Source organism: Mobula hypostoma, chromosome 19, assembly GCF_963921235.1.
Source record: "Mobula hypostoma chromosome 19, sMobHyp1.1, whole genome shotgun sequence".
Classification (NCBI taxonomy): Eukaryota; Metazoa; Chordata; class Chondrichthyes; order Myliobatiformes; family Myliobatidae; genus Mobula; species Mobula hypostoma.
Genome location: NC_086115.1, coordinates 65855578 through 65880814, shown reverse-complemented (window position 1 = coordinate 65880814; position 25237 = coordinate 65855578). Strand labels below are relative to the sequence as shown.

The 25237-nt window shown below is 41.9% G+C and overlaps 1 protein-coding gene across 5 annotated transcripts in view; it reads right to left on the bottom strand.

The window, feature by feature from the left end:
• The window catches only part of gpam (glycerol-3-phosphate acyltransferase, mitochondrial), a 179494-nt gene that overhangs the window by 6869 nt on the left and 147388 nt on the right, over positions 1–25237 (bottom strand). For 4 of the 5 annotated variants that reach the window (XM_063072075.1, XM_063072076.1, XM_063072078.1 and 1 more), the window contains 5 exons: positions 19206–19342; positions 18519–18596; positions 16579–16704; positions 8432–8552; positions 6266–6334 (listed from right to left, as the gene is read on the bottom strand). In XM_063072075.1, coding sequence (XP_062928145.1) covers positions 6266–6334; positions 8432–8552; positions 16579–16704; positions 18519–18596; positions 19206–19342 — 531 coding nt within the window. The remainder of the gene's footprint in view (positions 1–6265; positions 6335–8431; positions 8553–16578; positions 16705–18518; positions 18597–19205; positions 19343–25237) is intronic. The other variant, XM_063072079.1, reaches the window with a different exon arrangement.

Sequence of the window (25237 nt, the reverse complement as noted above, 5' to 3'; positions counted from 1 at the left end):
TCAGGAATCCATCAACTTCTGCTTTAAATATATTCATGGACTTGGCCTCAACCGTAGTCTGTGGCAGAGCATTCCACAGATTCACCACTCTGTGGCTAAAAAAATTCCTCCTTACTTCTGTTCTAAAAGATCACACCTTAATTTTGAGGCTATGCCCTTTAGTTCTGGATACCCCCACCAAAAGAAACATCATGTCCATATCCACCCTATCTAGTCCTTTCAACATTCAGTAGGTTTCAGTGAAATCCCCAGGCATTATTTTAAATTCCAGTGAGTACAGGCCCAAACCTGCCAAACGCACCTCATATGTTAATCCCTACATTCCCGGAATAATCCTTGTGAACCTCCTCTGGACTCTCTCCATTGATCTTGTCAATTCTGAGATATGGGGCCCAAAACTGTTGACAATGCTCCAAGTGCAGCCTGACTAGTGTTTAATAAAGCTTCAACAGTTTGGCTTTCTTCCCCCCATTCTGATCAGCAGAAAGACTCTTTTGTGTCAAAGTGAAAACAGATCTCTACAAAGTGATCTCAATTAATTATTAATATAAAATACAAAATAATTGATTGTATAAGTATTCACCCCCTTCAAGTCAGTATTTAGTAGATTTAGTAGTTAATAAATTTCACGTCACATGCCGGTGATAATAAACCTGATTCTCATTCTGAGATGCACCTTTGGGAGCAATTACAGCTTGTGTGGATAGGTCTCTCAGACCTATCTGGACACTACAATTTTTCCCCATCCTTCTTTACAAAACGGCTCAAGCTCTGTCAGGTTGCATGCAGATCATGAGAGAACAGTCCTTTTCAAGTCCAGCCACAAATTCTCAATTGGATTGAGGTCTGGACTCTGACTTGGCCACTCTAGGACATTAACTTTGTTGTTTTTAAGCCGTTCTGGTGTAGCTTTGGCTTTATGCTTGGGGTTATCAACTTGGGAGAAGATTTGCTTTCCAAAAAGACACAGTTCTCTTGCAGACTGCATCAGGTTTCCTCTAGGATATCTTTGTATTTTGCTACATTCAGTTTACCCTCTACCTTCAAAAGCCTTCCAAGGCCTGCTGCAGTGAAGCATGATGCAGGCACCACCATACTTCATGGGATAGATGGTGTGTTTTTGATTATGTGTGGTGCTTGGTCTACGCCAAATATAGCATTTAGTCTGATGGCTGAAAAGCTCAATTTTGGTTTCATCAGATCATAGAACCTTCTTCCAGCTGACTTGAGTCTCCCACATCCCTTCTGGAAAATTGTAGCCAAGATTTCATGCAGTTTTTTTTCTACAGTGGATTTCTCTTTGCCATTCTCCCATAAAGCTGTGAATGGTGAAGCACTCGGGCAACAGTTGTTGTAAGCACAGTCTGTCCCATCTCAGCCACTGAAGCTTGTAACTCTTCAAGAGTTGTCATCTGTCTCTTGGTGGCCTCCCTCATGAGGCCCTTTCTTGCACAGTCACTCAGTTTTTGAGGACGGCCTGCTCTCGGCAGATTTACAGCTCTGCCATATTCTTTCCAATTCTTGATGTTTGACTTAACTGTACTAAGTGATATTCAGTGACTTGGAAATTTTCTTGAAACCATCTCCTGATTTGCGCTGTTCAATAACCTTTTCATGGAGTTGCTTGGCGTGTTCTTTTGTTTTCATGTTGTAGATTCACCAGCAGTTGGACCTTCCAGGTACAGGTGTATTTTTACTACAATCAATTGAAACACCTTGACTGCACATGGTGATCTCCATTTAACTAATTATGTGACTTCTGAAACCAAAAGGCTGCACCAGTGATGATTTGGTGTGTCATATTAAAGGGGATGAATACTTACGCAATCAATTATTTTGTACTTTATATTTTAAATTAATTTAGATCATTTTGTGGAGATTTGTTTTCACTTTGATACAAAAGAGTGTCTTTCTGTTGATCAGTGTCAAAAAATGCCAAATTAACTCCACTGTGATTCAATGTTGTAAAATAATAAAACATGAAAACTGCCGGGGGTGGGGGTGAAAACTTCTTACAGGCACTAAATATTTGAATAGACATGGACTGATTATGGATAGCAGTGTGGCTTTGTGCATGGTAGAGTATTTCGAGGAAGTTACCAGGAAAGGACGAAGGCAAGGCAATGGATGTTGTCTACACGGACTTTAGTAAGGGATTTTACAAGGTACTGTATGGGAGGTTGGTCAAGAAGTTTCAGTCACTCGGCATTCAGAATGAGGTAGTAAATTGAATTAGACATTGGCTTTGTGGAAGAAACCAGAGTGGTAGTAGAGGGTTGCCTCTCTGACTGGAGGCCTGTGACTAGTGGCATGCCACAGTATCGGTGCTAGGTCCTTTGTTGTTTGTCATCTATATTAATGATCTGGATGATGGATGTAGTTGGGAACCTAATGTCAAAGGTTATGCTTTGTATCAGAGGGATAGGAAGGTAGGCAAAGGGGATGGTGTGGCTCTGCTGGTAAAGAATGGCATCAAATCAGTAGAAAGATGTGACATAGGATTGGAAGATGTTGAATCCTTGTGGGTTGAGTTAAGAAACTGTAAGGGTAAAAGAACCCTGACGGTAGTTATATACAGGCCTCTCAACTAGCTGGAATGAGAACCACAGATTAAAACGGGAAATAGAAAAGTCATGTCAAAACGACAATGTGATGATAGTCATGAGAGATAACAACATTTTAGTCGATTGGTAACATCAGTTGGTAATGGAACTCAAAAGAGTGAGTTTGTTGAATGCCTACGTGAAGCTTTTTAGAGCAGTTTGTCATTGAGCCTACTAGGGGATCAGCTATACTGGATTGAATGTTTTGTAATAAACTGGAGGTGATTAGAGAGCTTCAGGTAAAAGAACCCATAGTGATCACAATATGATTGAGTTCAACTTAAAATTTGATAAGGAGGAAGGAAAGTCTGACACAGCAGTGGGGTAAAGGAAATTACAGTTGTATGAGAAAGGAGTTGGCCAAAATAAATTGAAAGGAGATGCTGGCAGGGATGACAGCAGGGCAGCAATGGCTTGAACTTCTTGGAAAAATGAGGAAGGTGCAGGATAGATGTATTCCAAAAACAAAGAAATACTCAAATGGCAAAATAATACATCCGTAGTTGACAAGGGAAGTCAAAGCTATTGGAGGAGCAAAAGAGAGGGCATATAACAAAGCAAAAATTTGTGGGAAGACAGAATTGGGAAGCTTTTAAAAACCTACAGAGAGCAACTAAGAGTCATTATGAGGGAACAGATGAAACATGAAAGCAAGTTAACAAACAATATCAAAGTGGATAGTAAAAGTTTTTTCAAGTATGTAAAAAATAAAAGAGATTAGAGCGGATATAGGACTGCTAGAAAATGAAGCCGGAGAAATAATAACGGGGGGCCAAAGAGATGGCAGATGAACTAAATGAGTATTTTGCACCAGTCTTCACTACAGAAGACACTAGCAGTTTGCCAGATGTTGAAGAGTGTGAGGGAAGAGAAGTGAGTGCAGTTACTATAACAAGAGAGAAGATGCTCAAAAATGCTGAAAGACCCTAGGGTACCTAAGTCACCTGGACCTGACGAACTGCACCCTAGGGTTCTGAAAGAGGTAGTGTTGGAGATTGTGGTGGCATTAGCTATGATCTTTCAAAAATCATTGGACTCTGGCATGGTGCCAGAGAACTGTTAAATTGTAAAGGTCGCTCCACTCTTTAAGAAAGGAGGAAGGTAGCAGAAAGGAAACTATACACCAGTTAGCCAGAGCTCAGTGGCTGGGAAGATGTTAGAGTCAAGGATAAGGTTATGGAGTACTTGATGACACAGGACAAGACAGGACAAAGTCAGCATGGTTTCCTTAAAGGAAAATCCTGTCTGATGAACCTGTTGGAATTCTTTGAGCAGATTACAAGTAGGGTTGATAAAGGGGATGCAGTGGATGTTGTATATGTGGACTTTCAGAAGGCTTTTGACGAGGTGCCCCACATGAGGTTGCCTACCAAGTTAAGAGCCAATGGTATTATAGGAAAGTTACAAACATGGTTGGAGCACTGGCTGATTGTTAGGAGGCTAGTGGCGTTCCGCAGCGGGTTGGTGTTGAGACCGATTCTTTTTATGCTGTATATCAATGACTTTGATGATGGAATAGATGACTTTGTTGCCAATTTTGCAGATGATACAAAGATTGGTGGAGGGGCAGGTAGTGATGAGAAAACAATTAGGCTGCAGAAGGACTTAGACAGATTAGGAGAATGGGCAAGAAAGTGGCAAATGAAATACAATATTGGAATATGCATGGTCATTCACTTTGGTAGAAGAAATAAATGTAAGATTACTTTCTAAATGAGGAGAAAATCCAAAAATCTGAGATGCAAAAGGAGTCCTTGTGCAGAACAACCTAAATGTTAACTTACAAGTTGAAGGAGGCAAATGCAATGTTAGCATTCATTTCAAGAGGTCTAGAATACAAGAGCAAGGATGTGATGCTGATGCTTTCTAAGGTACTGGTGAGGCCTCATCTTGAGTATTGTGAACAGTTTTGGGCTCATCAAGAAAAGATGTGCTGGCATTGAAGAGGGTTCAAAGGAGGTTCACAAGGATGGTTCTGGGAACAAAAGGGTTATCATATGAGGAGTGTTTGATAGCTCTGGTCTGTACTTGCTGGAATTTAGAAGAATGAGGAAGATCTCATTGAAACCTTTAGAATGTTGAAAGGCCAAGCCATGGTAGATGTGGAAAGGACGTTTCCCATTTTGGGGGAGTTTTAAGACAAGAAGGCACAGCCTCAGGATAGAGGTGTGTTCATTTAAAACAGAGATGCAGAGAAATTTCTTTGGTCAGAGGGTGGTGAACCTGTGTAATTTATTTCCATAGGCAGATGTGGAGATCAGGTATTTAAGTGTATTTAAGGCAAAGCTTGATAGGTTCTTGATTGGAGTGGTGCTGAGGCGAGGAGTGGTGGGAGAGAAGAAAAAAGGATCAGCCACAATTCAATGGCAGAGCAGGCTCGATGGGCTGAAAGGCCTAATCATGCTCCAATGTCTTATGATCTTCTAACGTGGTTAACTGCTTCAGCAAATTTGTGGGTGACACCAAGATTGGGGATGTAGTGGACAGCAGTAAGACTATCATGGCTTGCAGAGGGATCTGCATCAGCTAGAAAAATGTGCTGAAATACAGCAGATGGAATTTAATACAGGCAAGGTTTTGCACTTCAGTAAGACCAACCAGGGTAGGTCCTACAGTGAACAATAGGGCAATGATGAGTGTGGTAGAACCAAGGGATCTGGGAATACAGGCCCATAATTTGTTGAAAGTAGCATCACTGGTAGATAGGGTCATAATGAAAGCTTTTGCTATATTGTCCTTCATAAATCGATATATTGAGTACAGAAAATGGGATGTTATACTGAAGTTGTATAAGATATTTATGAGTCCTAATTTGGAGTATTATGATCAGTTTTGGCCACCTACCTAGCGAAAAGATGTAAACAAGGTTGAAAGAGTGCAGAGAAAATTTACAAGGATGTTGCTAGGTCTGGAGGACCTGAGTTATAAGGAAAGATTGAATAGGTTAGGACTGTATTCTTTAGAATGTAGAAGATTGAGAGGAGATCCGATAGAGGTATCAAAATTATTAGGGGTATAGATAAGGTAAACGAAAGCAGGCTTTTTCCACTAGGTTGAGTGGGACTACAACCAGAGGTCATGGCTTAAGGGTGAAAGGTAAGAAGTTTAATAGGAGCATGAGGGGAAACCTTTTCACTCAGAGGGTCATGATAGTGTGGAATGAGCTGCTAGTAGGAGTGGTCCATGTGAGTTCGATTTCAACATTTAGAAAAATTTGGATGGGTACATGGATAGTAGGAATATGGAGGGCTATGGCCCTGGTGCAGGTCAATCTGAGTAGGCAGATTAAATGGTTTTGGCATGGACTAGATGAGCCAAAAGCCTGTTTCTGTGCTGTGCTTTTCTATGATTCTATCAAGCATTTGGAAGACAAGAGATTCTGCAGATGCTAGAAACCTTGAGCAACACATTCAAATTGCTAGAGGAAATCAGCAAGTCAGGGAGTATTTTCTTGATGAGGGAACTCAGTCCAAAACTTTGACTGCCTATTCCTCATCACAGATACTGCCTGATTTGCTCAGTACCTTCAGCATTTTGTGTGTGTTACTGAAATATTTGGAGACAAGAATAATATTTGTTTACCTTCTAAGTTCATGAATGAAGATCATAAATTTTGTTCGATTTCAAATGATCACTTTGCATATTATTTGCTCATGACTCACCAAATACTGCAATTTTCATTTCGGTTCGGGATAAAAGATACTTGTGAAACTTGCTGATGTATTCACTTTCTGAAAAATAACGTATTTCTAAAAGTTGTTAATCAATAAAATGTATTTATTGAGTCGAATGTTGAAGTGTATTTTTTCTCTATTTTGTATAGAGTTTAGCCACTACAGCAACTTCGCTTCAGTAATTATTTTCTTGGTACTAAAGACACTTTACATAAAAAGCAGCACAAATATCAAAACCAGGACGTGTATTTGAATGCTGTCTATCAATGGCACACACCGGGATTCCTTGTACACTGCACAAAATTGTATTTGAATACTGCCTATCAATGCCACAACAGGATTCTGCACACAACAGTATTTGAATGCTGTCTATCAATGCCACACCAGGCTCTGTGCACAACTGTATTTGAATGTTGCCTATCAATGCCACACCAGGATTCCTTGTACACTGTGCACAACTGTATTTGAATGCTGTCTATCAATGCCATACACAAGGATTCTGGGCACACTATGCACAACTGTATTTGGATGCTATCTATCAATACCATACACCAGTCTATCAATACCATACAGCAGGATTCCTTGAACTCTGTGCACAACTGTATTTGGATGCTGTCTATCAAAGCCATACACCAGGATTCCTCATACACTGTGCATAACTGTATTTGGATGTTGTCTATCAATGCTATACACCAGGATTCCTCATACACTGTGCACAACGGTATTTGAATGCTGTCTATCAATGCCATACTCCAGGATTCCTCATACACTGTGCACAACTGTATTTGGTGCTGTCTATCAATGCCATACACCAGGATTCTGGGCATACTCTGCACAACTCTATTTGAATGCTGTCTATCAATGCTACACACCAGGATTTGAGTTTCTGGGTTAAATGCATGGCAAGAGGGATTATTTCCATTCATGAAGGCAATTCATTCACTTAACTGCAAACGTAATTAGAGTGGAGTGCAACGATTAAGTTCTTCTACAAAAAATACTGAGAACAGCCCTTCAAGTCATGCACCATCGCAACTTGCAATTACAATGCTATTTCTTCATCAACACTGTATCAAGATTACTGGTTTAAGATGACACTGGAGAAATAAAGCAACAACTTACAGTTAGCTAACAAAACTACTAACTACTTTTATCAATCACATTTTTCCTGGAAAACTAAAAGATCAATTGCCTCTAACTTCCCTTTTGGAATTATGCTTTTGAACTGTCTATACAACCTAGCATTTTTGTGGTATGAACTTAAGTCTGGAAGGTGCAGGACAGTTGCAATGTTGCATGTACGGGTCGAATTGAGGCCACAGAGCTTGGGTCCGAGAGTGAGGAACCAGCCATTGTATGGCCACTGATGAAGCAGACTGGAGGCAATTTGAAGCAGCAAATCTGAGGTAAGGGAGAGCCGAGGCAACGGAACCCATGCCTGAGATCAAGGAATGAGCTGATGTTAAACTAAATTATGTGCCGGGCCAGATTGGAAAGGTTGGTTATGGGTCAAATCGAGGTGGTGGGTCCCAGGCCCAAGAGCGTATCGAAGCAGCAGGGCCTGCATTCAAGAATGAGGAGCGAGCAATGGTCTGGCAGATTTAAGTGCTGGGCCAGTTTGAAAAGATCAGGGTGTCGGGGCTGGATGCAAGGGATTGGCTGGTGCTCAGCTCACTGCTTGGTGAGGTTTATTCGTATCTGTGCTGAACTGAGGCTGTGGCCAGCAAATAATGGGCTCCTGAGTCAGCTGTGACAGGCTTTGTGGCTGTGTACTCACGTTTGTAAACATTAGTTCTAAATCTTATTTGCTTACTTTTATTGTTTGCGCAATTTGTTCTTTTTCTGCATATTGGGTGTTTGATCGTCTTTTTTCAAATGGGTTCTATTGGGTTTCTTTGTAGTGTTGCTGCCTATAAGATGAATTTCAAGGTTGAATATAGTATACTTTGATAATAAATGTACTTTAACAGCCTGGATCTTCCTACCCATTAGCACATGGGACCACTTTCAGAGCATGTCACAGCAGTCCAAAAGGAGAACCTGTTGTTACTTTTGCAAAGCAATTGTGATTGGACTATGCATGCGGCCCTCTTTAGGATAAATCTAAAAGATCACAAGTAAAAAAGTACAAATGATGTTCTCAGCGAAACCTACCTTCAACCTGAACTCTGAAGCTTTGAATATAAACAGCAGCAGAAAAATAAGCTTCCAATAATGGACCCAACAGCCTCTGTAAGAAAGTGATAAACTCCAGGTGATCCTGAGACTGGCTCACCTAGAAAAGATACAATTTTAAATGATTCAGTTTTATAAATAATTTTTAGCAAAATTGCATTTTGAGTGGCATTGTTGACAATTATTTGAATACTACCAATTGAAGTTGGAGATAGAATTGGATGCAAGTCAGCTCTAGCAGGGCTTGCAGGGTTTTACTTCCTACAAGGCAACATCTAACATCATAAATGGCTGATAATTCACTTCTAGAACAGCTCAACTCCTATTATGCACACTTTGAAAGGGAAAATAAAATTACACCAATGTGAATCCCTGCAGCATCTGGTGACCCGATGATCTCTGACTTGGAGGCCGATGTCAGAACATTTTTTGAGAGGGTGAACCCCTGCATGGCGCCAGGCCCTGATGGCACACCTGATAGGGCTCTGAAAACCAGTGTCAACCTACTGGCAGGAGTGTTCAAGGACATTTTCAATCTTACACTGCTGCAGTCAAAGATTCTCATCAAAGGAGCGACAATCATACCAATGCCCAAGAGAGTATGGTGAGCTACCTCAATGACTATGCCCAATTGAACTCACATCTACTGTGATGAAGTATTTTGAGAGGTGGGTCATGGCCAAAAGCAACTCCTAAGCAAGGAACAGAACCCACTGTAATTTGCCTATTGCCACTATAGGTCTACAGCAGGTGCAATCTCACTGGCTCTCCATTCAGCCTTGGATCACTTGGACAATATGCGTTAGGGTTAACCCTAGCTCTAGCGTTAGGCTGCTGTTTATTGACTACAGCTCAGCGTTGAACACAATCATACCCTCAAGCTCTGAAACTTGGGTCTCTAGACCTCCCTCTGCAACTAGATGCTCATCTTCCTCACCGGGAGACCACAGTCTGCGCGGATCAAAATAACATCTCCTCCTCGCTCACAATCAATGCTGGCCTACCTCAAGGATGCATGCTTAACCCACTGCTCTACCCTCTGTACACGCACAACTGTGCGGCAAGGCACAGCTCAAACACCATCTATTAATTTGCTGATGATACATCTATTAATGGCAGATGGTGATGAGGAGGCATACAAGAGCAAAATACATCAGCTGGTTGAGTGGTGTCACAAAAACAATCTTGCACTCAACTGCAGTAGGACCAGAGAATTGATTGTGGACTTTGGGAAGGGGAATTTGAGGGAACAAAGACCAGTCATCATCAAGGGATCAGCAGTGGCAAACTGAGCAGTTTCAAGTTCCTGGGTGTCAACAACTTTAGAGATCTAGCCTGCATCCAATATTGATGAAATGACAAAGGCAGGAAAACAGTAGCTATATTTCATTAGGAGTTTAAGGAGACTTGGTCTGTCACCAAAGACTCTCACAAATTTCACAGATCTACTGTGAAAAGCATTCTGACTGGTTATATCGCCACCTGGTATGGAGGGGCCATTGCACATGTTTGGAAAAAACTGCAGAAAGTTGTAAACTTATCTAGCTCTATCATTGGCACTAGCCTCCCCAGCATCAAGGACACATTCAGAAGGTAATGCCTCAAAGTCCGCATCCATCATTAAGGACCCCCAGGACATGAGAGTGGTTTAAAGTAACATGTCAGGGGTATGGGAACTAGTCTGATAGAGCTGAGGGTGAGCCAGCAGGTTTACAAGTAGATGATGGGTATAGCATGAACGTTAAGTAAGGAGAAGCCGATGATTGGGTACAAATGCAGGCAGAGCACAGAGTTAAACTGTACCACAGAGGCAAAAATCAAAAGGGCAAAGAATGCAGGACTGAAGGTGCTGTATTTAAATGCTCATAGCATGTAAGATGGACGAACTTGAGGTGTAAATAAGAGATCAGTCGGTATGACATTGTGGGTATCACCGAGTGATGGCTGAAAGTAGGCCAGAGTTGAGAGCTTAACATCAAAGGATATACTTTGTATCAAAAGAACAGGCAGGAAGGCAGAGACAGTAGTGTGGCTCTGTTGGTAAGACATGGAATTACATCTTTAGAGAAGGGTGACTTAGGGTCAGAGAATGTTGAGTCTTTGTAGGTGGAGTTAAGAAGCCGCAAGAGTGAAAAAACATTATGGGAATTATTTATAGGCCTCCAAATAGTAGCCAAGATGTGGGGTTGAGATTGCAAAGGAAGCTGGAAAAGGCACATAATACGGGTAATGTTACAGTTGTAATGGGGGATTTCAATATGCAGGGGGATTGGGAAATCCACCCACAGCTTCAATCTGCTAATTAAATTTGCAGATGATACTACATTGATTGGCCTCATCTCAAATAATAACAAGGCAGCCTACAGAGGAGAAGTCATCATCCTGACACAGTGGTGTCAAGAAAAGGAGCTGGCTGTGGACTACAGAAGGAACAAAGACAGGTTCACCCTATTGACGTCAATGGATCCGGGTGGAGTGGGTGAAAAGTTTCAAAATCCTCGGTATACACACCGAGGATCTCACATGGTCTGTACACACCGGCTGTTGGTGAAAAAAGCACAATAGTGCCTCTTTCATGTCAGACAGTTGAAGAAGTTTGGCATGAGTCCCAAATCCTAAGAGCTTTCCACAGGGGCACAGTTGAGAGCATCCTGACTGGCTGCATCATTGCTTGATATGGGAACTATACTTCCCTCAATTGCAGAGAGTGGTACGGATATGTACTTTCCACTTACCAGGACATTTACAATGACAGGTGAGTTAAAAGAGCCCAAAGAATCATCGGGGACCCAAGTCACCCCAACTACAAATTGTTCCACCTGCTACCATCTGGGAAATAGTACTGCAACATTAAAGCGAGGACCAACAAGCTCCAGGATAGTTCTTCCACCAGGCCATCAGACTGATTAATTCACGCTGACACAATTGTACTTCTAAGCTATACTGACTGCTCTGTTGTACATCTTACTGTACATACTATTTATTACAAATTACTATAACTTGCACATTCAGACGGAGATGTAACATTTAGATTTTTTACTCCTCAAGCATGCGAAAGATGTAAGAAATAAAGTCAATTCAATTTAAAAAAAATCAGGTTGGTGTCAGATCACAAGAGAGGGAATTTGTTGAATGCCTACAAGATTTACAATAACTTGTGCTTGAGCCTACTAGGGGAAAAGCCATCTTAGATTCAATGTTGTGTAATAACCCAGATCTTATCAGGCAGCTTAACGTAAAGAAACCCTGAGGAGGCAGTGATCAGAGTATGATTGAACTTATACTGCAATTTGAGAGGGAGAAGCAGAAGTCACAAGTATCAGTATCGCAATGGAATAAAGGGAGTTACAGAGGCACGAGAGAAGACTTGGTTAGGTGGATTGGACGGGAATACTGGTGGGGAAGATGGCAGAGCAGAGATGGCTGAAGTTTTTGGGAATAGTTCACAAGGTGCAGGATAGATATATCCCACAGAAGTAGTTGTTCTCAGATGGTAGGTGTTGGCAACTGTGGCTGAAAAGGGAAGTTAAGGACTACATAAAAGCCAAGGAAAAGGCATAGAAGGTAGCAAAAGTGAATGGGAAGTTGGATAATTGGGAAGCTTTTAAAATCCAATAAAAGGCAACTAAAACAGCTAAAAGGAAGAAAAAGATGAAATATGAGAGCAAATTAGCCAATAATATAAAACAAGATACTATAAGTTTTTTCAGTTATATAAAGAATAAAAGGGAGGAGAGAGTTGATATTGGACCACTGGAAGATGATACTGGTGAGATAGTAACGGGGATCAAAGCAGTGGCAGATGAACTTAATGAGTACTATGCATTAGTCTGTATTGCGGAAGACACTATCAATGTGCCAGAGGTCCTTGAGTGAATGCCATTGCTATTACAAAGAAAAAAGTACTCAGCAAACTCGAAGGACTTAAGGTGAATAAGTCATCTGGACCAGATGGACTACATTCAAGGGTTCAGAGAATTTGCTGAAGAGGTAATGGATACATTGGTAATGATCTTTCAAGAATCACTTGATTCCAGCATGGTCCTGGAGGACGGGGAAATGGAAAATGTCACTCCACTCTCTAAGGTAGGAAGGCAAAATAAAGGAAATTATAGGTCAGTTAGCCTTAGCTCAGTGGTTGGGAAAGTGCTGGAGTCTATTATTAAGGATGAGGTTTCGGGGTACTTGGAGACTGATGATAAAATAAGTTAAAGTCAGCATGGTTTCTGTAAAGGGAAATCTTGCCTGAAAAATCTGTTAAAATTCTTCAAGGAAGTAACCAGCAGGGTGGACAATAGATTTACTTGGATTTTCAGAAGGCATTTGATAAAGTGCCACACATGAGGCTGCTTAACGTGATAAAATCTTATGCAATTTCAGGAAAGATACTGGCTTGGATAGAGGAATCACTGACAGGCAGGAGGCAGTGATTAGGAATAAACGGGGCCTTCTCTGGTTGCCTGCCAGTGAATTGTGCTGTTCCACAGGGGTCAGTATTGGGACTTTTACTTTTCACATTGTTTGTCAATGATTTAGATAATAGAAATGATGCTTTTGCGGCAGTTTGCAGATGATACGAAGATAGGTGGAGGGGTACATAGTGCTGAGGAAGCAATGCAATTGCAGCAAGACGTAGACAAATCAGAATCGGGTTTATTATTACTGGCATGTGACATGAAATTTGTTAACTTAGTGGCAGCGATTCAATGCAATACATAACATAGAAGAAAAAAATAATAGTAAGTACATCTTATTCAGTATACTTTATACAGTATATGTATATTGAATAGATTAAAAATAGTGCAAAAAACAGAAATACTATATATTAAAAAACAAAGTGAGGTAGCATCCATTTAGGAACTGGATGACAGAGGGGAAGAAGCTGTTCCTGAATCACTGAGTCTGCGCCTTCAGGCTTCCTTACCTCTTACCTGATGGTAGCAGTGAGAAAAGGGCATGCCCTGGGTGCTGGAGGTCCTTAATAATGGATACTGCCTTTCTGAGACACTGCTCCTTGAAGATGTCCTGGGTACTTTGTAGGCTAGTACCCAAGATGGAGCTGACTGGAAGAATGGAAGAATGGGCAAAACAGTGGCAGATGGAATACAGTGTTTGGAAATGTATGTTAATGCATTTTGGTAAAAGGAACAATAGTGTGGATTATTATCTAAATGGGGAGAAAATTCAAACATCAGAGGTGCAGGGAGACTTAGGATTTTTTGTGCAAGACTCCCAGAAGGTTAATTTACAGGTTGAGTCTGTGGTAAAGAAGGCAGATGCAATGTTGGCATTTATTTCAAGGGGAATATAATGTAAAAGCAAGGAGGTAATGCTGAGCCTTTATAAGACACTAGTCAGGCCACACTTGGAATATTGTCAACAGTTTTGGGCCCCATATCTCAGAAAGGATGTGTTGTCATTGGCAAGAGTCCAGAGGAGGTTCACAAGGATGATCAGCAATGATGAGGTAAACATACAGTGGCATGCAAAAGTTTGGGCACCCCGGTCAAAATTTCTATTACTGTGAATAGCTAAGCAAGTAAAAGATGACCTGATTTCCAAAAGGCATAAAGTTAAAGATTCTTTAATATTTTAAGCAAGATTACTTTTTTATTTCCATCTTTTACAGTTTCAAAATAACAAAAAAGGAAAAGGGTCTGAAGCAAAAGTTTGGTCAATACTTAGTAACACCCACTTTGGCAAGTATCACAACTTGTAAACTCTTTCTGTAGCCAGCTAAGAGTCTTTCAATTCTTGTTTGGGGGATTTTCACCCATTCTTCCTCGCAAAAGGCTTCTAGTTCTGTGAGGGCTGTCTTGCATGCACTGCTCTTTTGAGGTCTATCCACAGATTTTCCATGATGTTTAGGTCGGAGGACTGAGAGGGCCATGGCAAAACCTTCAGCTTGCGCCTCGAGGTAGTCCATTGTGGATTTTGAGGTGTGTCTAGGATCATTATCCTGTTGTAGAAGCCATCCTGTTTTCATCTTTAGCTTTTTATACAGACGGTGTGATGTTTGCTTCCAGAATTTGATGGTATTTAATTGAATTCATTCTTCCCTCTACCAGTGAAATGTTCCCCGTGTCACTGGCTGCAACACAAGCCCAAAGCATGATCGATCCACCCCCGTGCTTAACAGTTGGAGAGGGGTTCTTTTCATGAAATTCTGCACCCTTTTTTCTCCAAACATACCTTTGCTTATTGCGGCCAAAAAGTTCTATTTTAACTTCACCAGTCCACAGGACTTGTTTCCAAAATGCATCAGGCTTGTTTAGATCAACACTCACAACACGCTGGAGGAACTCAGCAGATCGGGCAGCATCCATGGAAACGATCAGTCGACGTTTTGGGCTGGAACCCTTCGTCAGGACCAAAACGATCATTTTCACGGATGCGGCTCAACCTGCTGAGTTCCTCCAGTGTGTTGTGAGTGTTGCTTTGACCCCAGCATCTGCAGAGTATTTTGTGTTTAGGCTTGTTTAGATGTTCCTCTGTAAATTTCTGACACTGAATTTTGTGGTGAGGATGCAGGAAAGGTTTTCTTCTGATGACTCTTCCAGGAAGGTCATATTTGTGCAGGTGTTGCTGCACAGTAGAACAATGCACCACCACTCCAGAGTCTGCTAAATCTTCCTGAAAGTCTTTTGCAGTCAAACGGGGGTTTTGATTTGCCTCGCAATCCTACAAGCAGTTCTCTCGGAAAGTTTTCTTGGTCTTCCAGACCTCAACTTGACCTCCACCATTCCTGTTAACTGTCATTTTTTAAATTACATTACGAACTGAGGAAACGGCTACCCGAAAACGCTTTGCTATCTTCTTATAGACTTCTCCTGCTTTGTGGGAATCATTTATTTTATTTTTCAGCGTGCTAGGCGGCTGCTTAGAGGAGCCCATGGCAGCTGATTGTTGGGACAAGGTTAGAGGAGTCAGGGTATTTATAAAGCTTTGAAATTTGCATTACCTGGCTTTTCCTAACGATGACTGTGAACAAGCCATAGCCCTAACAAGCTCATTAAGGTTTGAGACCTTGGTAAAAGTTAGCTGAGAGCTCAAATCTCTTGGGGTGCCCAAACTTTTGCATGATGCTCTTTTCCTTTTTTTCACTCTGAAATTGTACAAAACAAAAATAATACACTAATCTTGCTTAAAATGTTGAAAAGAATGTTTCATCTTTAACTTTATGACTTTTGGAGATCAGTGCAACTTCTACTCACTTAACTATTCACAGTAACAGAAATTTTGACCAGAGGTGCCCAAACTCTTGCATGCCACTGTATGAGGAGCGTTTGGAAGGTTTGGGCCTATACTCACTGGAATTTAGAAGAATACAAGGGAACTTTGAAACTTACCGAATTTTGAAAGGACTAGATAATGTGGATGTGGAGAGGATGTTTCCTATGGTGGGGGTATCCAGAACTATTGGGCACAGTCTCAGTATTAAGGGGTGACCTTTCAGAATGGAGCTAAGGAGGAATTTTTTTTAGCCTGAGAGCAGTGAATCTGTGGAATGCTCTGCCACAGACTGCTGTGGAGGCCATGTCTGTGGGTATATTTAAAGCGGAAACGGATAATTTCCTGATTGGTCAGGACATCAAAGGATATGGTGAGAAGACAGGCATCTGGGGTTGAGTGGGATCCGGGATCAGCCATGGTGGAGTAGACTCGATGGGCTGAATGGCCTAATTCCGCTCTTATGTCTTATGGGCATGCCCATTTCTCATGAATGGTAAATATTTTCTCGTGCATATTGATGACATAACGTAAATGGCAGTCACACAGTCAACTTAGTCCATGCCAGCTCTCAGAGCCATTACAACAATGTTATTTCCTCTTATGGTTCTGTATTGCACTCCCTCTCTCATATGATTCGCTGAATATTAGACCACTTTCTACATGAGAAATAATTTATAGAAACAATTCACTTCCCACCCATGGGCAACTGAGGTGGGAGATGTACTTCAATCAACTGCTGTCACTTTGATTGAGAGAAGATACATTGATAAAGGATCAACTTAGATTTTTCCATTGTACGGCACAATATTAGGATCAAATAAACTATTCTTGTCTTTAAGTAATTTTTGAGAATCTGGCAACTAAATCAGCCTGAAGAGTTTTGCATTCTATACCTTTAGGTAATGATCACGTTGCTCTTCGCCGTAATCACTATCATCTTCTTCATCACTTCTCCAAGACAAACCATCTGGGTACTTATTCACCCATGCCTCCTCTGTAGGACTGGGACTGAGATCCTCCTGTTCAATCAATGAACAAAGACCTGTTATTATGGTTTTCACTATCCAAGTCTACACTGTATTATAAGTAAAGCAGATGGCAGTGAAGCAAGGAATACAGACACTGCATGTAGAGCACTTGCAATGGGACTTTATGTTCATTCTTTTTTGGTTTTGGCTTTTTTGTTAAACCGCATGAACTGAGCTACTATTGAAAGGAATTGAGTGTAATAATGGTAGTGAGCCCAATTTTGTTGCCTTGAAGTTCATACGGTAAATGTACTCCTGCAGTGCTGTTGCTTTGGTAGTTCTGGGATTTAGTCATAGTAACATTGCAGAATGTGATAAATTTTCAAATTAATTTTGTGTACATCTTAGAGATCAGATTGCTGTGCATGGCCTGATTCTGCACCGCAATATAATTACAAGAAAACCTGCAGACACTGGAAATCCAAAGCAACTCTCACAAAATGCTGGAGGAACTCAGCAGGCCAGGCAGCATCTACGGAAAAGATTAAACAGTCGATGTTTCGGGCTGAGCCCTTTCATAAGGACCGGAAAAAAAGATGAGAATTTAGAGCAAGAAGGTTGGGGGGGGGGGGGGGGAAGCAGTACAAGGTGGTAGGTGATAGGTGAAACTGGGAGAGGGGTGAAGTAAAGAGCTGGGATGCCAATAGGTAAGAAGGGGAAAGGCTTGGAGAAGGGGGAATCTGACAGGAGAGGGTAGAAGACCATGGGAGAAAAAAGGGGGAGGAGCACTAGAGGAAAGTGATGGGTAGGTAAGGAGATGAGGAGAGAGGGAAACAGTAATGGGAAAGGTGAAGGGGTTGGGACAATTACCAGAAATCGAGAAATCAACGTACATGCCATCAGGTTGGAGGAATGCAAGGTGCTGCATCTCCAGCCTGAGTGTGGCCTTATCACAGCAGTAGAGGACGCCATGGACTGACACGTCAGAATGACAATGGGAAATAGAATTGAAGTGGATGGCCAGTGGGAGGTTCTGCTTTTTCTAGCCGACAGCGCATAGGTGCCCATAGGTGCAGTCTCCCAATCTATGTCTGGTCTCACTGATATACAGAAGGCCACACCAGGAGCACCAGATCGAGTAGATGACCCTCAACAGACACACAGGTGAAGTGTCACCTCACCCAGATTACATACAGATTATTTTCGTGACAATATTTAACAGTTATGTTAAAAAAAGAGAATGGCTATTTAAAAATTTATTAAAAAATTAAAATTGTAAAATACAAGAAAATATTGAAAAAAGTTAACATTGGAGAGCATTGGAACTAAATGATCATGCATAGAACACTGTGGAAGCTGAAATGCAAAAAAAGATGCTAGACATGCAGATTCTTCAGGTCTAAAACTATTTCCAGAGAAAAATGAAGTTAATAATCTTTCATGACCATTTCCAGAATTTTCTCCTTTCATTTTAGAGTAACAGTATTTTCAGTATTGTACTTCCATACTTTGTAAGTTGTGTGTTCTGTTTTGAACAGTTGTTCATGATATTGGGCTTATTCAGCAACTTTGTAAGGACATTACAACTCTCAACTCTGAATAATTAAAAAAATGTAATTCCATATGAAAACCACAGCCAACAGAAAAATGAACTATATTATAAACATTATTGAAGAACAAAGAACATCAAACAGGAACAGACTTACTTTGAATGCAACCTCACTAGTTGCCAGTGAATTACTGAGAAAGCTAGACTTGTTTTGACGGGTTTAACATCATGCAATTCTCATCTATCTTCATTGTGGTTGAACCATCACTGATAGAAACTTTCAAGCATTTGAAAATTCAGTAAATTGGTTTCTCACCTCTGCCACTAACAGGATGCCATAGTGAATGAACTTTCCAACAGCATCGTTGAAAATCTGGTACAGGGGCTGACATGGCTACAAATACAAATAGACAAGAATTAAATCAGACCAATTAATGCAGGATTAACATAATCTCAGTGCTTCAAAATCTACCAAATTTAATGAAAACATTGTGGTGCGACCCACAAATTGTAGTGGGGGAGCTCAGTGGGTTAAATAGCATGTATGCAAGAAGTGGGCAGACACTATTTTGGGTTGATTCCCTTCTTGAGAACTGTAAAGAAAGAGGGGAGACAGCCAGTCTTAAAAGGGGAAGGGGTGGGGGGGAGTTGAACTGAGAGCTGATGGATGCTGGGTAAATTCAGATGAGAAAGGGAAGCTATCATCAGTCAGCTCTCGCTTCACCCCCTTCACTCACCCTTTTATACTGGCCATCTTCCCATTTTTTTTCCAGTCCTGAAGAAAGGTCGCAACTTGAAATGTTCACTGTGCATTTCCCTCCACAGATGGTGCTTAACCTGCTGAGCTCCCCCAGATAGACTGAAGTTTTCCAGCATCTGCAGTCTACCTTGTGTCTCCATAAAAAATGTTGTGGCTGTGTACCACATTGCATTCAATCACGATTCTTAATTACCAGTTAAATCAAGATTGCATATGAAGTTTGTGCACTCAACTGGCACTTACCAATCCTACAATCACCTCATTGGAAAGGAGGTGACACAGATCAGCAGCTGTACGAATAAGCCTTTCTTGACTGACAGTTGGATCCAATCTGTCTGGCCCTGAAGTCTTCTCCTTTAGTATAGCACAGAGGGAACAGGCTGTAATACAATGAAATAAAATCCAACTAAGAGATAATCAAGTTAGAGTGAAAGATTGTTCATATCCATGGTCACTTCTTAAATTGCATCTTGCTAAAGAAATGAGGGAGATCTTAAATAGGTCTTTTGTGTCTGTATTTACTAAGGAAACTGGCGTGGAGTCAATAGATATAAGGCAAACAAGTAGTGAGGTCATAGAACCTATACAAATTGAAGAGGAGGAGGTGCTTGCTATCTTGAGGCAAATCAGAGTACATAAATCCCCAGGACCTGACAGGGTATTCCCTCAGACCTTGAAGGAGACTAGTGTTGAAATTGCAGGGGCGCTAGCACGGTATCCACGGGTGAAGTGCTGGAGGATTGGAGGATAGCTCATGTTGTTCCCTTGTTTAAAAAAGGCTCAAAAAGTAATCCGGGAAATTATAGGCCGATAAATTTGACGTCGGTAGTAGGTAAATTATTGGGTGGAGTACTGACAGATAGGATCTACAAGTATTTGGATAGACAGGGACTTATTAGGGAGAGTCAACATGGCTTTGTGCGTGGTAGGTCATGTTTAACCAATCTATTAGAGATTTTTGAGGAGGTTATCAGGAAAGTGGATGAAGGGAAGGCAGTGGATGTTCTCTACATGGACTTCAGTAAGGTCGATGACAAGGTCCCGCATGGGAAGTTAGTTAGGAAGATTCAGTTGCTAGGTATACATGGAGAGGTAGTAAACCAGATTAGACATTGGCTCAATGGAAGAAGCCAGAGAGTGGTAGTGGAGGATTGCTTCTCTGAGTGGAGGCCGGTGACTAGTGGTGTGCCACAGGGATCAGTGCTGGGTCCATTGTTATTGTCATCTATATCAACGATCTGGATGATAATGTGGTAAATTGGATCAGCAATTTTGCTGATGATACAAAGACTGGAGGTGTAGTGGACAGTGAGGAAGGTTTTCAAAGCTTGCAGAGGGATTTGGACCAGCTGGAAAAATGGACTGAAAAATGGCAGATGGAGTTTAATACAGACAAGTGTGAGGTATTGCACTTTGGAAGGACAAACCAAGGTAGAACATACAAGGTAAATGGTAGGGCACTGAGGAGTGCAGTAGAACAGAGGGATTTGGGAATACAGATACAAAATTCCCTAAAAGTGGCATCACATGTAGATAGGGTTGTAAAGAGAGCTTTTGGTACATTGGCCTTTATAAATCAAAGTATCGAGTATAGGAGTTGGAATGTTATGGTGAGGTAGTATAAGATATGGGTGAGGCTGAATTTGGAGTATTGTGTGCAGTTTTGGTCACCCAGTTACGGGAAGGATATTAATAAGACCATAAGACAAAGGATCAGAAGTCGGCCATTTGGCCCATCGAGTCTGCTCTGCCATTTCATCATGAGCCGATCCATTCTCCCACTCAGTCCCACTCCCCCGCCTTCTCACCATAACCCTTGATGCCCTGACTACTCAGATACCTATCAATCTCTGCCTTAAATACACCCAATGACTTGGCCTCCACTGCTGCCCGTGGCAACAAATTCCATGGATTCACCACCCACTGACTAAAAAAATTTCTTCGCATTTCTGTTCTGAATGGGCGCCCTTCAATCCTTACGTCATGCCCTCTCATACTAGACTCCCCTATCATGGGAAAGAACTTTGCCACATCCACTCTGTCCATGCCTTTCAACATTCAAAATATTTCTATGAGGTCTCCCCTCATTCTTCTAAACTCCAAGGAATACAGTCCAAGAGCGGACAAACTTTCCTCATATGTTAACCCTCTCATTCCCAGAATCATTCTAGTGAATCTTCTCTGTACCCTCTCCAACGTCAGCACATCCTTTCTTAAATAAGGAGACCAAAACTGCCCACAGTACTCCAAGTGAGGTCTCACCAGCGCCTGATACAGCCTCAACATCACATCCCTGCTCCTATACTCTATTCCTCTAGAAATGAATGCCAACATTGCATTTGCCTTCTTCAGTACTGACTCAACTTGGAGGTTAACTTTAAGGGTATTCTGTATGAGGACTCCCAAGTCCCGTTGCATCTCAGAACTTTGAATTCTTTCTCCATTCAAATAATAGTCTGCCCATTTATTTTTTCTGCCAAAGTGCATAACCATACACTTTCCAACATTGTACTTCATTTGCGACTTCTCTGCCCATTCTTCCAATCTATCCCAGTCTCTCTGCAGACTCTCCGTTTCCTCAGCACCACCGGCCCCTCCACCTATCTTCGTATCGTCAGCAAACTTAGCCACAAAGCCATCTATTCCATAATCCAAATCGTTGATGTACAATGTAAAAAGAAGCGGCCCCAACACGGACCCCTGTGGAAAACCACTGGTAACCGGCAGCCAACCAGAACAGGATCCCTTTATTCCCACTCTCTGTTTCCTGCCAATCAGCCAAGGCTCTATCCACCTATGTAACTTTCCCGTAATTCCATGGGCTCTTATCTTGTTAAGTAGCCTCATGTGTGGCCCCTTGTCAAAGGCCTTCTGAAAATCCAAATATACAACATCCACTGCATCTCCCTTGTCTAGCCTACTGGCAATTTCCTCAAAAAATTGTAATAGGTTTGTCAGGCAGGATTTTCCTTTAAGGAATCCATGCTGAGTTCTGCCTATCTTGTCATATGCCTCCAGGTACTCTGTAACCTCATCCTTGACAATCGACTCCAACAACTTCCCAACCACCAGTGTCAAGCTAACAGGACTATAATTTCCTTTTTGCTTCCTTGCCCCCTTCTTAAATAGCGGAGTGACATTTGCAATCTTCCAGTCCTCCGGAACCATGCCAGAATCTTTTCAACTTTTGAAAGATCATCGCTAATGCCTCCGCAATCTCTACAGCTACTTCCTTCAGAACACGTGGGTGCATTCCATCTGGTCCAGGAGATTTATCTACCTTTAGACTATTCAGCTTCCTGAGTACTTTCTCTGTCATAATTGTGACTGCGCACACTTCTCTTCCCTGCCACCCTTGAGTGTCCGATATACTGCTGATGTCTTCCTCAGTGAAAACTAATGCAAAATACTCATTCAGTTCCTCTGCCATCTCCTTATCTCCCATTACAATTTCTCCAGCATCATTTTCTATCGGTCCTATATCTACTCTCACCTGTCTTTTACTCTTTATATACTTGAAAAAGCTTTTAGTATCCTCTTTGATATTATTTGCTAGCTTCCTTTCATAGTTAATCTTTTCCCTCTTAATGACCTTCTTGGTTTCCTTTTGTAAGGTTTTAAAAACTTCCCAATCCTCTGTTTTCCCACTAATTTTTGCTTCCTTGTATGCCCTCTCCTTTGCTTTAACTTTGGCTTTGACTTCTCTTGTCAACCACGGTTGCATCCTTTTTCCACTCGAAAATCTCTTCTTTTTTGGAATATACCTGTCTTGCACCTTCCTCATTTCTCACATAAACTCCAGCCACTGCTGCTCTGCTGTCTTTCCCGCCAGTGTCCCGTTCCGGTCAACTTTGGCCAGTTCTTCTCTCACGCCACTGTAATTTCCTTTACTCCACTGAAATACCGATACATCAGATTTCGGCTTCTCTTTTTCAAATTTCACAGTGAACTCAATCATGTTATGATCACTGCCTCCTAAGGGTTCCTTCACTTCAATCTCTCTAATCACCTCCGGTTCATTACACAATACCCAATCCAGTACAGCCGATCCCCTAGTGGGCTCAACAAGAAGCTGGTCTAAAAAGCCATCTCGCAGACATTCTACAAATTCTCTCTTGAGATCCAGTGCTGACCTGATTTTCCCAATCCACTCGCATGTTAAAATTCCCCACAATTATCATAACACTACCCTTCTGACAAGCCTTTTCTATTTCCAGTTGTAATTTGTAGTCCACATCCCTGCAGCTGTTTGGAGGCCTATAAATAACTGCCATCAGGGTCCTTTTACCGCTGCTATTTCTTAGCTCAATCCATAAAGATTCTGCACCTTCCAATCCTATGTCACCTCTTTCTAATGATCTAATATCATTTTGTACCAATAAAGCCACGCCTCCCCCTCTGCCTACCTTCCTATCCTTCCGATACACCGTGTATCCTTGGACGTTCAGCTCCCAGAGACATGCATCCTTTAGCCAGGTCTGTGATGGCCACAATATCATACCTGCCAATCTGTAGCTGTACAACAAGATCATCCACCTTATACCCTATGCTGCATGCATTTAAGTACAACACCTTAAGACCAGTATTTGATACTTTTCGCTTTGATTTCACTGCAACTTTATTGCACTGCAACTCATCCCAATGGCTACAAATTTGCCCCATCACCTGCCTGTCTTTCCTGACATCTTTACTGCTCACTATCTTAGATTTATTTCTGTTTTCCCCTTCCTCCGCTCTGTCATTCCAGTTCCCATCCCCCTGCCAAATTAGTTTAAACCCTCCCTAACAGTTCTATTAAACTTTCCCACCAGGATATTGGTCCCCTTCGGGTTCAGGTGTAACCTGTCCTTTTTGAACAGGTCATACTTCCCCCAGAAGAGATCCCAATTATCCAAGAATCTGAAGCCCTGTCCCCTACACCAGTCTCTCAGCCACGCATTCATCTGTCTGATCTGACTATTCTTGCCCTCACTAGCACGTGGCACAGGTAGCAATCCTGAGATTACTACCCTGGAGGTCCTGCTTCTCAGCTTCCTTCCTAACTCCTGGAAATCTCTCCTCAGGACCTCCTCCTTTGTCCTGTCTATGTCATTGGTACCAACATGTACCAAGACAACTGGCTGCTTACCCTCCCCCTTTAGAATATTCAGGACCCGATCCGAGACATCCCGTACCCTGGCAACTGGGAAGCAATGCACCATGCGGGTATCTCTATCAGGCTCACAGAACCTACTGTCTGTTCCCCTGACTATGGAATCCCCTACGACTACTGCATTTCTCTTCTCCCTCCTTCTCTCCTGCACAACAGTGCCAGGCTCAGTGCCAGAGACCCGGTCACCGTGGGCATCACCTGTCAGGTTATCCCCCTCAACAGCATCCAGAACAAGATATTTGTTGCTGAGGGGTACAGCCACAGGTGTGCTCTCCACTATCTGGGCATTTCCCTTCCCTCTCTTGACAGTGACCCAGTTTTCTGACCCCTGTAGCCTAGGGATGACTACCTCCCTGTAGCTCCTGTCTATCACCTCTTCACTTTCCCTAATAAGCAGTAAGTCATCAAGTTGCAGCTCCAGATCCCTAACACGGTCTCTGAGGAGCTGCATCTCGGTGCACCTGGCACAGGTTGAAAGAGTGCCGAGAAGGTTTACAAAGATGTTGCCGGGACTTGAGAAACTGAGTTACAGAGAAAGGTTGAGTATGTAAGGACTTTATTCCCTGCAGTGTAGAAGAATGAGGGGAGATTTGATAGAGTATAAAATTATGATGGGTATAGATAGAGTGAATGCAAGCAGGCTTTTTCCACTGAGGCAAGGGGAGAAAAAAAAAAACCAGAGGATATGGGTTAAGGGTGAAGGGGGAAAAGTTTAAAGGGAACATTAGGGGGGGCTCCTTCACACACAGAGAGTGGTGGGAGTGTGGAATGAGCTGCCAGATGAAGTGGTAAATGCAGGCTCACTTTTAACATTCAAGAAAAACTTGGACAGGCACATGGATGAGAGGTGTATGGAGGGATATGGTCCAGGTGCAGGTCAGTGGGACTAAGCAGAAAAATGGTTCGGCACAGCCAAGAAGGGCCAAAAGGGCTGTTTTTGTGCTGTAATATTTCTATGGTTTCTACTCTACCACATTCCCAAAATACACTGCTTGTAATACAAACTCCTTGTACTTCATTGTGCATTTGCACTTAGTAAAACAAAAATATTAGTTTACTCATTAGATAGTGCTTTGCTGACAGATGCTTTCACAGCATATAGCTTAAATGCAATTCTAAATGC